This window comes from Pectinophora gossypiella, chromosome 16 (genome assembly GCF_024362695.1).
Source record: "Pectinophora gossypiella chromosome 16, ilPecGoss1.1, whole genome shotgun sequence".
Lineage (NCBI taxonomy): Eukaryota > Metazoa > Arthropoda > Insecta > Lepidoptera > Gelechiidae > Pectinophora > Pectinophora gossypiella.
In genome coordinates this window covers 2,429,987-2,447,269 of record NC_065419.1, presented here as the reverse complement: position 1 = coordinate 2,447,269, position 17,283 = coordinate 2,429,987, and the positions used below count along the sequence as shown (strand labels likewise).

The following is a 17,283-nucleotide window of genomic DNA, read 5'->3' as shown; positions in this document are numbered from 1 at the left end:
TTTCCACTACCATCAACATATACGTTAAAATAACGATAGGTCTTCTGTAGACAGAGACAACCTAATCTATCAATAACCCGTCTATAGGTTCATAGAGTCTTTATTTCTTATTAAAGACTTACAGTCGCACACATAAGAAATACATAAGAAATACTTACGTAATAATAATTATGATTATACTTACGATGCTATACAGAGATAAAGTTATAGGATGCTCTAAATAGAAATATTTTGGACTAATAATGGGACTGTAACCTGGAACCTGACAGAGGGCAGCAGAAACTGTCAGTACTATTCAGAGGCGGAGGATAGGAGTCCTAGTATGGCTTTGTAATAGACTACTTACTCTGGGCGCCATCCCACTCGCGTCAGAGTACTGAAGGGCGGAAGGCGAGAGGCCCTATATTCCCCTAAAAAGTAGCATGGGAAATGCTGCACTGACAAGAGCGTGGCTCTTAAATTGATGATGAATGGGAAAGTATGGCCTTAATTGATCGATCTGAGTCAATACGTTTTATATCGGACGGTAGTCGGTTATAAAGTTGTCTATTCGCGTACAATGAATCAAATCAAGAATATGGTGCGGGGATACCAGGAGGATAAAATGGCCACATCGAAGCAATTCATCTAAAAAAGCAATATTGCAATTTAACATTTGCGCATAAAACAGTAAGTGCGCAATGCAAACAAATGTCAAACAGCAATATTGCTTTCTTAGATGAATTGCTTCGATGTGGCCATTTTAACCCCCCTGATCTTTATTCATTTCCGTATTTACAATAGACTGATTGACATATTTTGGGAAACTAAACCACCACTATTTCACTCACTACTAATGGCCTCCGTGGACCAGTGGGCTCACGGTCCAGAGATCCCGGCAAGGCTTTTCATGAAATGGTACAAGATAAGTCGTGCAGAAGTTTTGACATGCAACTCACATTAAACTACACTCACATAACATGTACTAGATGTTTACAAGCAATTTTGTGATTTAGGCGTGACATCAAATAAGGAAATCCTGTTTTTAGCTACATAAGAAACAATGCTTGGCGATCAATATGATTTCTTGGCACATTTTACATGAAAATGTTTCATTGAATGCATCAAGTGCACGTCTGCGAATCTGATTGACACTGCAAAACAGGATACCGTCAATATAAGATTTATGACTGCAAGTGACACTTTATTATGAACACAACTACATTGTATTGTATCTTACATACATACATAACCTCACGTCTACTGTAAAAAAAAAAAACACTTAAAAGGAATAAACTCTATTTCTCTTTAGTTTTGTATTTTGTTTTTTCCTGTTTCAAAATTCAAATGGTAAAATTGGGGGTTCTGGATCTTTTCTGATCCAGAATCCACACTACTAGTATTTGTTATGTTATGTTAAACCTAGTGCGGTAGTTTAAGTGAATTTTCTATAAAACCTTAACATAACATAAGTTCACGACAATGTCCCAATTTGGATTGGGGGCAGTTATTCAGAGGCGGAGGACGGGAGTCCTAATACTTTGAAATAGACTACTCTGGGCGCCATCACACTCGCGTCAGACAGAGTATTGCGGGCGGAAGGCAAGAAGGAAACCACTGCTCTATTATTCCCTAGAAAAGTAGCATGGAGAGCATGGCTTTAAAATGAGTGATGATGATCAAATTACATAACACAAGCACAGGACTATATCCCAATTGGGGTAGTCAGAGGTACATCAATCGCAAGATGAACTAAGTACCCACACCCTAACGATCTTAATTCTGTTAGACTAACGTGACAGGTGGTGAGCCGTATCGCCTTCTATAATGGTCGAGCCAACTGTGTTAGTAAAAACTGTACTTAAGATAAATTAATAGCTCATTGGTGGCCATTGGCTACAGAATTATATAAGGGTTATACTTCTGTAGCATTTGTGTGTCCAGCTGTAGCACCCAATGTTGTGTCGATCTTTTCTATGACAATAAACAATTATTTTATTTTATTTTTTTTTATTTTAATTCCTCTTAAACTGGCACCCCACCTTCGCTTCTTCCATTCTCATCAAAGTCTTCATGCATGCTCGCTGGTTTAGTGTACTCTTGACGTGGTCTTTCTTTAAAACGTACACTTCAGGACCCCAATACCGACCCCGCCGGCGTGGTCGACGATTTCCCTCAATCAGCGCTTATCGCTATCGACCCACTAATGTCGATTAATTCTTTCAAATATTTTTTTCCTCTCAGACGACGCTCTGAGCCAAGTTTCGCGGCCAACTGGGCACCCTCTGGCTTGTTGTTTTAAACGTTGTACCGGGTGAGAGCCTTCAGCGCACCCCATTTATCCGGCCAAGTATTTAATGTCATCTCCACAATAAGTCAAGTCAAAAATAAAAAAATCCACCCCGCACTATTTCATATCGGGTGCCGAGCTACATTTACATCACCCCCTCTGGACCTTGGTTTAGGCTTTTGCTGGGATTTGAACCTGCGACCTCAAAGTGAGAGGCAAGCGTACTACCAACAGGGCTACCACGGCTCCGTTCGACAAAAAACATATTTATGTAAAAAATTGGGATTCAAAGTGTAATTAGCCTAATGAAGAAATATGTTTTTGAATCTGTGTTCCGTGTCTACCAACTGCCCATAAAAAATCACCACTACCACTGATCTCATAAATAAGTTTTCTTAATATTCTTTCATTCATTCTCTCTGCTTGGCCGCAATTATCTGGCTACATAGTGAACGCGATCTGAGACAAATTGACAACAAAACAATATACGAAATCCGCTTTAGCAAGAGTCTATTTCGTCTCATTGATGGTAATAGTATTACATTACAGAAACTACAATTGTTCCCATAACTTGAAATAAACCAATGTTCATTTTAAACCATGGAATGTAGGCCGGATTAAACCGAAAAATTTGTTAGAGCGAATCCAAAACGAGTGAAATCATGTTATCTGTATTTTACTAGGTAATTGCGTTGCGTACCTACTTAGTCGTTTGTGTAAACATCTTATCGTCATCGACCCACTAGGGTCGATTAATTGTCCCGAATATAATCTTCTCAGACGGCGTCCTGAGTTGAGGTTCTCGCCCAACTGGGCACCCTCAAAGCCTGTTGTCATGTTCGGATCCATGGCATGGGGGTCATGACCCCCTGGGCGACAGGTTGGGTCATGGGTGGCCACTGCAATTTTATCTAATTATCTACGGAAATAGGTTGTCTGTAACCTGGTGACAATGCGGGGGGGGGGAGGCAAGGTGTTATGGCTGAGTGGAATAAATGACAAGAAACCGCAACAGCAACACATCTTTTAAATCAATGAACTAGAGGAACACATTTTATATCAAGCATTTTTAACATTTCATCATCACTAATTTAAGGGCCACGCTCTTGTCGGTGTAGCATTCTCCATTCTTGTCTATCAAAGACCAATTCCTTCACTTCCTTATAAGATACGACACACCTTCTCTTTAATGTTCCATGTAAGCTCTTCATGGTCTTCCCCTTCCTCTCTTTCCTAGTAGCTTCCCTTCTATGATGTCATACATCATAGATGCGAGGTGTGTGTGTGTTATGTGATGTTTTATCATTTAGGAAATCTTTAATCTTATAATAAGTTTTTTTACATAAACTAAGCTTCACATAGGCACGTTAAATCGTTGGTCCCGGCTGCATTAGCAGTCGTTAATAACCATCAATCCGCACTGGGCCCGCGTGATGGTTTAAGACTCGATCTCCCTATCCATCCATAGGGAAGGCCCGTGCCCCAGCAGTGGGGACGTTAATGGGCTTATGATGATGATGATGAAGCTTCACATGTATTTTGGAATAGGTGTGACAACATAAGATCCTTCAGCAAGGTATCACGGACCGTGTCATCGTAGCGGTGGTGGGTACAGTACAGACATAGCATGTAACGACATAATGCGCAGGAAGGAGTGAGCCGCCGCCGCCCGCGCAGGAAGCGCCGCCTTCAATTGCCGCTGCTGCAATACTCACGTGTACAGTCATGAGCAATATCATGTACCCACTTTAGAACCCTGTCGCACTAACATATTTGACATTTAATGAGGCTTACGTTTTAATTTGTCATAAAAGTTAATGTGACATAGTAACATAACATAACAGATACTTTATTGCACAAACATGAAAAAACAAAATACAAAACAAAAGAGAAATAGAATTAGTACAATAGGCGGCCTTATTGATAAGTAGCAATCTCTTCCAGGCAACCTTTAAGTATAGGAGATATTGAATATTATGTAATATAGCGGGATAGTGCAGCATGGGAATACTTGTACATATAAAAATAAATACACTTTCGACTACATAAACTACATAATAATAATACACATAATTATAATTGTTATAATAAATAAATATCACTACTTAAACTACTACATATACTATGGAAGAAAAGGAGTAGATAGATTATGAAGATGAAGAGGAAATAGAGGTAAGGAAATGCGCCTTGACTTGCACTTTAAAGGACTCCAATGACGAAGCTCTCCTAATGCTTTCAGGCAGAGAATTCCACAAACGGACAGCTTGCATCGTGAAAGACTTGGCGTAGAAAGTTGAGGAATGGGAAGAAAGTACCAAATTGAATACATATTAATGCTCGTGACCGTACAGTCATGAGCAATATCATGTTCCCACTTTTGAACCCTGTCGCACTAACATATTTGACATTTAATGAGGCTAACGTTTTAATTTGTCAAAAAAGTTAATGTGACATGGTTGCAAAGTGTATACATATTAGTACTCGTGACCGTACAGGCGGAATGGATTTTCGATTTATGTCTTTTTTTTAGATCCTTTTGTTTGTTCCTTTTTTAAACTGTACATACATACGGGGTGGTAGTGACATCGTAACGAATGCTGAGGGGGATGATTCAGCTCATCAAGAAGATTGTTTTCTAGCGAAAGATTCGTGCATTTTTTTAAAATTATTTTTTATTCTATTTTATTCTTTTACATTGAAAAATTCCACTCAGAATAATAAGCTGATTCATCCCCCTCAGTGTTCGTTACGATGTTACTTACACCCCGTACAAGTACGTACAGGTTACTATACAAGTACGTATGGGTACTAAAGACACCGTAACAAATACTGAGACTGAGGGGGATGATTCAGAATATGACTCTGAGTTGATATCAACTGGAATTTCTTGCTGGAAATTCAATGACCTACCTCATCAATCCTGGTGTCAGGATTATGCACTATTGAGCCGCCAAAAACTAAAAAAAAAAACATGAATTTGCGACGGAAAATTACATTTGATATCAACTCAGAATAATTTCGTTACGATGTCACTAACACCCTGTATACAAAAATCCCTAAAATTTTCCTCTACCCAAAGCATAGTTAGAATAAGGAATAATACATACTACGTATGCCCAAAGTGCCTGGAAGAAATTGCTGCGTGAGCAATAAGGCCGCCTGTTGACCTTTCTGTAATGTTGTCCTTATTTCTGTATCTTGTGTCCATTGTGCACGATAAAGTATTTTATCTACATATAGACAGCTCGTTTTTTTTTTTTTACTGACTGGTAGGTCTGTCTACTCTTTAAAAAAGTACGTATATACAACCCGCAGTGGAGCAGCGTGGTGGAGTATGTTCCATACCCCCTCCGGTTGATTGAGGGAAAGCCTGTGCCCAGCAGTGGGACATACATAGGCCGTTTATGTTATGTTATGTTTATACATACTCGGTGAGGTGTGGGTACTTAGTTCATCTTGCGATGGACGTACCTCTGACTACCCCGATTGGGATATAGGCGTGAGTTTTAGTTATGTTTTTTTTCATCTCGTGGTCAATATTTCTCGCGAATGTACGGTTACGAGTACTAATATGTACTTATACACTTTGAAACCATGTCACGTTAACTTTTTTGACATATTAAACCGTAAGTCTCGTTAAATGTCAATTAAGATGTGCAAATGGCAAAAGTGAAGTGCGAAATCTCTTGATTTGCTTATTATTAGGTAATTTGTGTGTACTATTTATATAAGTAGGTATATATGCTAGGTTATGTATATAGGTTAGGTATATATTATATTTGTAAGTATGTTATATATTTATTTGCATGTATTTGTTGTTAAGTTGTATGTATAGTTTGTACCCGCAATCTTTAATTTTTTTTTACCGTTTTCCTCACCTTATGGTTGTCTGGAAGAAATCGCTTTAAGCGATAAGGCCGCCATTTGCCATGTACTTAGTTAAGAGACTTTTTGTAATTATTTCTTTTTACATACATACATACATACATAAACTCACGCCCGTAATCCCAAATGGGGTGGGCAGAGCCACAAGTAATCAAAGACAACTTGCAGCCACTGTTGATACGAAGTCCTAAGATGGATATGATGAACCTTATGGTGATAAGGGATCAGCCTATCGCCCATAACATTAGTCCATCATTTTAGAGGACACAATCCCTCTGTCGGTTATTTCTTTTTATTTTGGTGCAATAAAGTGTATTTGTATTGTATTGTATTGTATTGCGACAGGGTTCTAAAGTGGGTACATGATATTGCTCATGACTGTACACAGGATACGACATTGTCAATTGCCGCCGGCGTGGGCCGGGGACACGCGAGGTATCAACCTGGAGTATATTCTCACATAACAGCTCACGACTATATCTTTTTTTTGACGTGACTTATTGTAGATTTGCCGCAGATGGCATTAACTGCTTGGCCGGACAAATGGGGAGCTCTGAGGGCTCTCACCCGCTAATGTCCTTATCAAACCAGGGTTCACAAACTTCAGGACGTCCACTACCTGCTGATCATTTCAATGAACATCCGTTCTGCTCTTTTGTAATTGGGTGTTTGACTGGGTCAAAGATAAATTATAAAATTCTAATCTACAAATATAAATCAATCTCATTTTATTTTTCGACTTATTTTCGAATTTTATTCACGAATTAACTAACAGTTGCTTCTATGCTGTTCTGGGAGCAAATAAAAAACATAGAACACGTTCAGCTGCTTGTCTTCCCGGGCATGTCGTAAAAACCGACAGAGGGATTGTGTCCTCTAACATGATGAACTTATGTTATGGGCGATAGGCTGATCCCTTATCACCATAAGGTTCATCATATCCAGCTTACGACATCGTATCAACAGTGGCTGCAAGTTGTCTTTGATTGCTTGTGGCTCTGCCCACCCCATTAGGGATTACGGGCGTGAGTTTATGTATGTAATTAAGTAACAATGAGTACAACATTTGACCACTTTTATTGATGACGTCACAGGACAGTATTTCCATAGAAAGTTCAAAGAAAATTTTCGTTTTGACTTTTCGTAAAAAGTATCTTATTTGACTAGGTTGGCAAGTAGCCTATTCTTATGTGGAAGTAAGTGACGTTATAGTCTTGTTTTTGTGTATACATTGTTTTAAGTTTACGCGGTTATTATCATAATTAAAACACATAATAACGGGTTCTTACCGCGTTTAAATGGGGATATGAGACTCCCGATATTTCGACACTGTTGCAAGTGCCATGATCACGGGATGACTGATGAGATTGGAGTGGAGTAGGTAGATCCATAATTTTCTACGGGCAGACAGATATCGGGAGTCTCATATCCCCATTTAAACGCGGTAAGAACCCGTTATTATCTGTTTTGTTTTTGTGTGCCGCAGATAGCATTAACTGGCTGAACACGACTATATCGCAATTATAGAATAGAATTATAGAATAAAAATTATAGAATAGAAATTATAGAATCCTTTATTACAAAACACCTCCGTGGTCCAGTGATTGAGCGTTGGGCTCACCATCCGGAGGTCCCGGGTTCGAATCCCGGCGGGGACATATCACAGAAATTACTAGTTTGGTTAGTTGTAATGTCCTAACCAAGGCTGATCACCTGATTGTCCAAAAAGTAAGATGATCCGTGCCTTCCGAAGCACGGATCATCTTACTTTTTGCCGTTAAGCCGTTGGTCCCGATTACTACTTACTGATGTAACCAAGTAATCGTTACATGAGCTATAATCGGTGCATGTCAGGGGCCTTTGGCGGCTCAATAATAACCAGAAGGATAAATGTCAGAAAAGATGTACAGGCCTACACCAATGATGTTTCAAAGTTTTCGAATTCATGTTTGAAAAGTGATATCACATGTTCAGCGGTAAAGGAAACCCACATTCCGGAGAAATGCTTTTCGGAGGTATGTGGCCTAACCTGTATTTAGCTGGATTTCCCTTCGCTTCGCGACAGTTGAAAGGACAGAGGAAGTCGCTTCCCTAAAAACCGCACCTGTGAAATCTTCAAGTTAGACGATGATTATAGGTATTTTTTTATTAAGAAATGTTGCAATAGCCTTTCTTATTTTGTAGTCGCCTACTAATAACGACTGCAATAATAGCAGCTAAACCACTATGTAACTCTTTATCACCAAACAAATATTTGGACAGGTAATTTAATTGTTTGGAAATCATAAAGCGAGGTGGGTACTGTAAAAACCCAAATGTGTACAATGTAAAACACGCACAAATACCAACCTAACAAAAAGGACAAATACATAATACACACAGAAGCGATACGATCGGTTGTTTATCGCTAAATAGCAGATATAGCGGTCTTAAAAAAAACAATTACCGATTGATGATTTCAATGGTTTACTATTGTTTAACAAAAAACGTATCATAAAAAATCATTTCACAAACAACATTTGGTAAACTAATAATTTCACATACTTTTATTTCGCAAACATATTACTTTAACAACAATCATTTGACATAAGGTACTTGCACCGATTAAGGGCCGGCTCCTAATAAGGACCATGAAAATTAATTATTTGTTTTTTTGCCAAATGATCGGACACCTATTTTAATTGATTGATTGGTCGGTGCCCGGTTAATGGTATAGACTTGCCCCCTATTACATGGGAAAGAAAAATAGCTAGCGAAAAGTAGATGCACTTAAATTACACAGCTCTGCCTACCCCTTCGGGGATATTCAAATTCAATTAAAATATATCTTTATTCATTAGGTAACATAGATACACTTTGAATCGTCATTTTATACATAACGAATGTTTCATCCGCCTAAAACTACTGCAGTTCCTTACAACCTGTGTAGCCGGGGAAAAGAAGCTGCAAGAAAAACCTAGGCACAGGACCCTAGACGTTCTTTTAAGAAAACATAAAATATTGTTATACAATTTAGTAATATGGCTGCCTAATATTAGTTTCCAGACAGCTATTCTATGCATTCATATCTTCTAAATAATCACTATTAACCATTTTTACAAAGTTTCTGTTTAATTACTGTCTTAAAACTGTTCAAAGGTAAATACGGGCGTGATTCTATGCTACGTTATGTTATGATTTAACGTGCTTAGAACCCGGTATTTTGTGTTTTAATTTTAGTAATAAATAACGTAAGATGAGTCCAAGTAGGTATCATTATCCGCATTATCCCGTTCACAGGGTCCGCTTACCTTACCTGAAGATTTGACAGGTCCGGTTTTTTGCAGAAGCGACTGCCTGTCTGACCTTCCAATCCGCGAAGGGGAAACCAGCCCAATATAGGTTAGGTGACATTCCTCCGAAAACGCATTTCTCGGGTGGATTTGTGTGGGTGTTTGTGTGTGAGTAGGTATAGTTTACCTAATTGAATGTAAACTCTAGGTCACCTATCAGGTGCGTGCGTCAGATTGCGACCCATCCTGTCCATTGTCAAAGAATCTAGCAATAAACTCCGGTTCAATTTATCAAGGCATGACTGTTATTACTACAATTGGATAAGCGAACTAGATGATAGATATAGCGACTAGCTAACGTATGGAAGCCCCTACCCGTCAGTATTCCACCCGACACAAACGCGAACGGTCTTAGCTGGACTTAACTGGTGAAAACTCAGTTCCAAGATGGCGTTAGCACCAATTTGCTTCCTGGCGGTAATATGCAGTTTGCTACACACAGGTTTGTGGTTTCTGTTAATCGATCACGAGCCGTTTTCGCTGTCAACGTACTTGGCTTTTTAACCGGATTTTTCTAGTTTCATTCCTGCTAATCAGACTTACTTAACTACTGCATTGTAGTATTGTGAACTCTTCAATGTGACATGTTATTATACTATAATGTTATTTCAGTTTATATCTCGTACTAAATGTGAATATAAATGCCTTACATAAATAAAATTTCATTAGGAATCAACAGGTGGTATTTGCGTCGAGCGAATATCGGAAAAAGTTTATCGTTTTCGCGATTCGTCTTAGTATATAAAAGCTTTTATAGTCTGTAGTCGTAAAACTATTTATACTTATTGTTTCGGTAGTAACATATTATAAAGGACATAGCTAAAGCAGTGTTGGATTAAGTACTCAAATATTTATAGAGATAACTTGGGGGTTAAAGGCCACACGGAAGCAATTCATCCGAAAAGCAATATTGTAACTTGACATTTGCGCATATAAAAGTAAGTGCGCAATGCAAACAAACGTCAAAATAGCAATATTTCTTTTTAGGTGAATTGCGTTATGGTGTGGTCTGGTATTTATAGTGATTGATATATGAGACCTACTTATCCAATGTATTTATATTCTTTAAGTTTTTGTTCATTTATTAAGTCAAAACAAAAATACACATATAAAATAGACAATAAGTGATTGATTGATAAATTACTAAAAGGCGACTCTAGGATATTAATCCTTTTATTGAGTTTCGATTTTTCATGAATAAGTACTTGAAAGCTTTTTTAAACCTTTTTAACATTCAATCACGTATCGACCCGTTAAAAATAGCCAATTTTGTTCAAACCAAACAAAAAATATATACATTGATAGAGCATTGATCAAAAGGAATTATGAAAAGTTACTCAGTAGTAATATGTGATAAGTATAAAATGTTTTATTTGGAGGAGCTCGGTAGCGCAGCGGTAAACGCGCTCGGGCTGCGATTGTTGAAGTTAAGCAACTTTCGCAAACTTGACCGGCCGGTCATAGGATGGGTGACCACAAAAAATCTCGAGCTTCTCCGTGCTTTGGAAGGCACGTTAAGCCGTTGGTCCCGGCTGCATTAGCAGTCGTTAATAACCATCAATCCGCACTGGGCCCGCGTGATGGTTTAAGGCCCGATCTCCCTATCCATTCATAGGGAAGGCCCGTGCCCCAGCAGTGGGGACGTAAATTGGCTGATGATGATGATGATAAAATGTTTTATTTATCTTCAACCCTTTGATTTACTCCTTTTTACAAAAAAACACCTTTGTTTACACTCTGACCAAATAAGCATAGACAACCACTTACATTAAAAAATCTTACTTCCGTCCCATTCATAGAGTAACACAGACCTCCTCTCTTCAGTGAGTCCATACATAACTTTTATAACCTACACTCTCTTCAGTGGCTCTATACATAACTTTATTTAGCCCACACTCTCTTCAGTGGCTCTATACATAACTTTACATAGCCTTACTCTCTTTTCAGTGGCTCTGTTCATAACATTATATCACGTATAAATACTACATAAAACTTTATTGTTAGATAATGTATGTAATGAATGTGAAGATATACGATGGTAACAAGAATGAATTGAATGAATGAGTATTTACTCGCATAACAATTTTATTACAAGAAAAATACTGAAAAAAAATGAATATTCTAGATACTGAAATAGACAGAATACTAAAAAAAATAAGATTAACAAAGCAATCATCAATTATAGAAAATAAATGAATTACCCTGGCTGATCACCAGATTGTCCGAAAGTAAGATGATCCGTGCTTCGGAAGGCACGTTAAGTTGTTGGTCCCGGTTACTACTATGTTAGTAAGTAGTCGTTACGTGAGTCATGTCACGGGCCTTTGGCGGCTCAATAGCCCCTAACGCCAACCTAACGCCAGGGTTGATGAGGATGGTACTCCACCTCACAACGTACACAATAGAAGAGAATGAATTTAAGATAAGCTCAATGTGGGAAGACCGTCTGGACCAAAAGACCGTCTTGTGCCAAAAAATTCTAATTTTGAATATAGGAGGACCCGGTGGTGTAATGGTTAACACGCTCGTCCCGGCTTGGTAAGAGCTGCGGGTTCAAGTCCCGTCCGAGTCAGATTATTTTTTCGATTTAAATTTCCTATTTGTGGGCTACCTACGACCACACCCGGACACTTCATACACAACACCTCGTTTTACATTTTTTTTGACGTGACTTATGGTAGATTTGCCGCAGATGGCATTAACTACTTGGCCGGACAAATGGGGAGCGTTGAAGGCTCTCACCCGGTAATCGTTTTACACAGACACTTCTCATTGACGTTATCGTACACACGTATCTGTGTGTATGACGTCAGACGCCCATAAGATTGAAGACTAAAGTAAGACCGAGGGGTGGAGGGGGGTAATAACCTAGCTCAGGCGCCGATGGCAAGCGGAGAGTTGCCGTTCTATACGTAGTATTATTCCTTATTCTATGCTACTACTTAAAGTCCATTGTTTTAACTTTACGCGGTTATTATCATAATTAAAACACATAATAACGGGTCCTTACCGCGTTTAAATCAACGCGGAATCAACGCGACGCTTGGTTTCGCGTCCGTTATCATGTGTTTTGATTATCATCAGCCCATTAACGTCCCCACTGCTGGGGCACGGGCCTTCCCTATGGATAGATAGGGAGATCGGGCCTTAAACCATCACGCGGGCCCAGTGCGGATTGATGGTTATTAACGACTGCTAATGCAGCCGGGACCAACGGCTTAACGTGCCTTCCGAAGCACGGAGAAGCTCGAGATGAAAACTTTTTTTTGTGGTCACCCATCCTATGACCGGCCTTTGCGAAAGTTGCTTAACTTGCTGCACCACCGAGCTCCTCGTTTTGATTACTTAAAGTCCATTCTAAATACTTTTGTCTTCCACAGGCCTAGCGATAACCTGCTACCAATGCAACAGTCACAACGACTCCCGCTGTCTAATGGATAAGCTGCCAGACTCCTTAAGGCTGCCATGCGGCCCTAAGGACACCATGTGCCGGAAGATCAAGCAGGTGGTGGAGTTCGAAATGAACGGCATGCCACCCGACAGCCGCGTCATCAGAGGCTGTGGTTGGGATGAGAGCAACTACAAGGTATGTTATCTCTTCTTGTTTTGCCAGGGTTGATGAGGCTGGTATTCCACCTCACAACCCACACAAGGTACCTTATTACAAGGTATCTTATTATTTACCCCGACACCGACTTTAGTGTTGAACCTCATTTGGCAGCACCTGAGCACTTTCCTATGCTTTTATCTTTTTCTGTCACTCATAACCGTCATTTGCTAGAGCGAGAGAGAGCGACCGCACGCGGCAGAATCGACGAAGCGATAGCGTGCCTAAGCGTGTGGTTGCTCTCACTCTTCAGGACCCCGATACCGACCCCGCCGGCGTGGTCGACGATTTCCCTCATTCAGCGCTTATCGCTATCGCATCACTAGGGTCGATTAATTCTTTCAAATATTCTTCCTGTCAGGCGCCCTGAGCCGAGGTTCGCGCCCAACTGCCTAAGGCACCCTTAGGCCTGTTGTCTTAAATTTTGTACCGGGTGAGAGCCCCCAGTGCTTCCCATTTGTCTGGCCAAGTACCTACTTAATCCCGTTTGCGGCAAATCTACAATAAGTCACGTAAAAAAAGTTTTTTTTTCGTTCCTGTGTCCTTAACATGGTAACACCCACAATTCTTGAAATTTTTATCATGATTGATGACTAAAACTATTCATAACTAATAAACTTTATTTTTAGTTTAATTTTATTCTGTCAAATTGGAGAGAACGTTATACAAACAAACGTTTTTAGTTTAAATGTATATTTTTCCGGTCTATATACAGGGTGTTAGTGACATCGTAACGAAAACTTTAAGGGCTGGATCAAACCATGATTCTGAGTTAATATGAAGTGGAATTTTCCATCGCAAAAGTATAGAATTGAAAATAATTTAAAAACATTAAACAAACATGAATTTTGCGATGGATAATTCCACTTGATACTAACTCAGAATCATCGTCTGAATCATCCCCCGAATACGTTACGATGTCACTAATACCATGGTGGTTATAGTTGCTGTACTCCTGTATCGGGGAGCGCCGGTTTAAACCGGACTTGCACCAATGAGTTATTAATTTATCTTACGTGCAGTTTTCACTAACACAGTTGGCTCGAGAAATTGGCTAGTTGATATGGAATTTTATGACTTGAATGAATATTTTCAACAACAATGATATTTGCCATACAACCATAAAGTTGAAGTTGAACAATGATATTTAAAATTGACAAATGTTTATAATGTGACTAATTATTAGGTACTTACTTAATTCCTTGATGCTCAATACTGACATTATTTGTAATATTGTACGTCCGACATGGACATGCTGTTGAGACAATTTTATAATGTTTGACACCTGCATGTATGTACCTACACAGCTTCTCAATAAATGTTTCTTGTTTCTTGTTTCTTGTTCGACCATTATAGACGTCGATACGGCTCACCGCCTATCACGTTGGTCTATCAGAAAGCTAGTGATTGTGGGTACTTAGTTCATTTTGCGATAGACGTACCTCTGCCCACCCCAGTTGTGATACACTTGTGGTCTTTCCCGGTCTATCGGAAGATATTTCTGCTAGAAACTATCAGAAAAAAGAAAACAAAAATGTCCCACTGAGCGTCGTCCGACACCCGCTATCTAACTATTAGCATATACATACATAAACTTACTCCTGTTAAAATTTTCCTGTACCCAAAGGTTGCCTGGAAGAAATTGCTGCATGAGCAATAAGGCCGCCTGTTGTGCTTTTCTGTATATGCTGTCCTTATCTCTGTATTTTGTGTCCATTGTGCTCAATAAAGTATTTTATCTATCTATCTATCTGTATCCCTTCTGGGGTGGGCAGAGCCACAAGTAATCAAAGTACGATACGTCTATTAAAAGCCCTACAAAGTCTAATTAAAACTACGCGTTCTACAAAACTATGTTTCTCTCTCCGTAGCATTTATTATTTCCATGTTATGGTGGGTCTTACCGCGTTTAAAGCAAGGATATGAGACTCCCGATATTACGACACTGTTGCAAGTGCCATGATCACGGGATGACACCCCGACGACGCGACGGGACCCACGACACCCTGACGGGGTGTCATCCCGTGATCATGGCACTTGCAACAGTAACAGTGTCGAAATATCGGGAGTCTCATATCCCTGCTTTAAACGCGGTAAGAACCCGTTATTATGTGTTTTAATTATAGAGATGTAGATAATAACATAATCCTGATATAACTAGATTTGACCAGTCGCGTAATATTACTTCAAACCACACGTTTAAACCCACGTTAACACTAAATGGGAAACTCATATAGCGGGTGTTGTTTCTTCTTCAAAAACAGACTGTGACCGTATCCGTTTCGGAGTGCTTTCGGATCCTTAGCGAAGATAACATAACATAACAAATACTTTATAAAACTTCTTCTTTTTTTACATTTTTTTACTTTTTTTATACTTTTTAATTTTAAATGTTACCTATATGTGTCGTAGATTTTACCTAAATAAACTTTTTTATCATTATTATTTATTATTACTTTATTGCACAAACAGGAAAAAACAAAATACAAAAACAAAAGAGAAATATTACAATAGATTAATGATTACAATAGGCGGCCTTATTGCTAAGTAGCAATCTCTTCCAGGCAACCTTTAAGTATAGGAGATATTGAATATTATGTAATATAGCGGTATAGTGCAGCATGGGAATACTTGTAAGTACGTATAAAGTTCTTATGAACCATAAACTCATGGGCCTAGACAGAAGAAAGCCACACGTACATAGTATTATTCCTTATTCTATGCCACAAGTCAATTCAACAAGATACGAAGATTGACAGATGATACATACTGGGTGTTAGTGACATCGTAACGAATACTGAAGGGGATGATTCAGACCATGATTCTGAGTTAAAATCAAGTGGAATTTTCCGTCGCAAAATTCATGATTTTTTTTTAGTTTTTTTAAATTATTTTCAATTCTATACTTTTGCGATGGAAAATTCCACTTGATATTAACTCAGAATAATCAGATGAATCATCCCTCTCATGTATGTATGATATTCGTTTCGGAGGTGTGTGACTTAACCTGTATCGGTCTGGTTTTGCCGCTTCTGTAAAAAATCGGACCTGTCAAATCTTCAGGTTAGATAAGCGGACCTGTGGCGGACTCTCTGAAACAGGATAATGCTAGGGAGATGATGATGATGATTGATGACTAAAACCATTAATAAATAAATACTTTATCCCCCCCCCCCCCCTTGAAAATGGGATTAGACAAGATGACGATATTTATGATGTAATTTTTTTATCTTCAGGGTCGTTGCTACCAGCGCTCAGGGTTTGGCGGTCGGCAGGAGGTATGCTCATGCCTGGAAGATGGCTGCAACTCAGCTACAGTGCCAGTTGGTGCCACATTGCTCATGCTCGTTACATTCGCCATCTTGAGATTCTAGTATAAGAGGTAGGGAGAGGAAAACTGACACGTTCAAAGTAGCCTGATTATTGTAGTAAATTTTTGGATTTATTTGAGAAAATATGGAAGAATAATTATTGTGTAAAAGGGAATAAAACACGTACAAGTTTTTTTTTTTAACTGAAGGATTTTGAACTTTCTTTTAAGAATGAGTTGCAACGTAAAATCTTTGTAGATATTGTCATTTCAATTATTATCAAACTCGAAATTAGTTAATGAATAAAGTAAAAATTATCAGTGCATCAAACAATTTAGTCAAAATATTATAGAATAGATGTTTAGAATAGTGTATGTATGTAAGATAAATCCCTCTGTGTTCCATATTGTTAATGGTAGTGTAAAATTTAAAGAGAGTGTGTTAAATATGTTAGCACTGTGACGTGTATATAAGCGATAATCGCTCTGAAATTCACACATGTCTGCCACTGTAACCGAAGGTCTTATAGACAAGTAGTGAATGCGTGTCTGAGGCAGATTCAAACTAATTTTAAACAAGCGAAAGTCACTGTCTGTCCGTATCTCTGTTACCACGTCAAAACTGAACTGCCGGATAGATTTGCGTGAAAATTGGCACATAGATAGACATACGATACTGTTTAAGGATGAACTTTTTTAGATTACAATAAATAGATAAAAAAAATCTGTAGACAATCTAGTCCTTACACCTCGTATAAATGTAGAAAACGCTGTAAATTTTATAATGCCAATATGCTTTGTTGTGTTTGTTATCTGCGAATGTATTTATTAAACGTTTTACAGTATTTATAGACTTTCAATTAAGTGTGCAGTCTGTTGG

General features: G+C 38.7%; 1 protein-coding gene across 1 annotated transcript; it reads left to right on the top strand.

The window, feature by feature from the left end:
• Positions 1 to 9,771: 9,771 nt before the first annotated feature.
• On the top strand, positions 9,772 to 17,250 carry LOC126374042 (uncharacterized). The gene is made up of 3 exons (XM_050020495.1): positions 9,772 to 9,928; positions 12,867 to 13,072; positions 16,330 to 17,250. The coding sequence occupies exons 1-3, from the start codon at positions 9,874 to 9,876 to the stop codon at positions 16,465 to 16,467; spliced, it is 399 nt and encodes a 132-aa protein (XP_049876452.1). The 5' UTR covers positions 9,772 to 9,873; the 3' UTR covers positions 16,468 to 17,250.
• Positions 17,251 to 17,283: the final 33 nt, after the last annotated feature.

Bases quoted from the DNA above. Each gene is read 5' to 3' on its own strand.
- LOC126374042 (XM_050020495.1), top strand. From the start codon at position 9,874: ATGGCGTTAGCACCAATTTGCTTCCTGGCGGTAATATGCAGTTTGCTA. The intron at 9,929-12,866 runs GTTTGTGGTTTC...TGTCTTCCACAG, and splicing joins ATGCAGTTTGCTACACACAG to GCCTAGCGATAACCTGCTAC. The intron at 13,073-16,329 runs GTATGTTATCTC...TTTTATCTTCAG, and splicing joins GGGATGAGAGCAACTACAAG to GGTCGTTGCTACCAGCGCTC.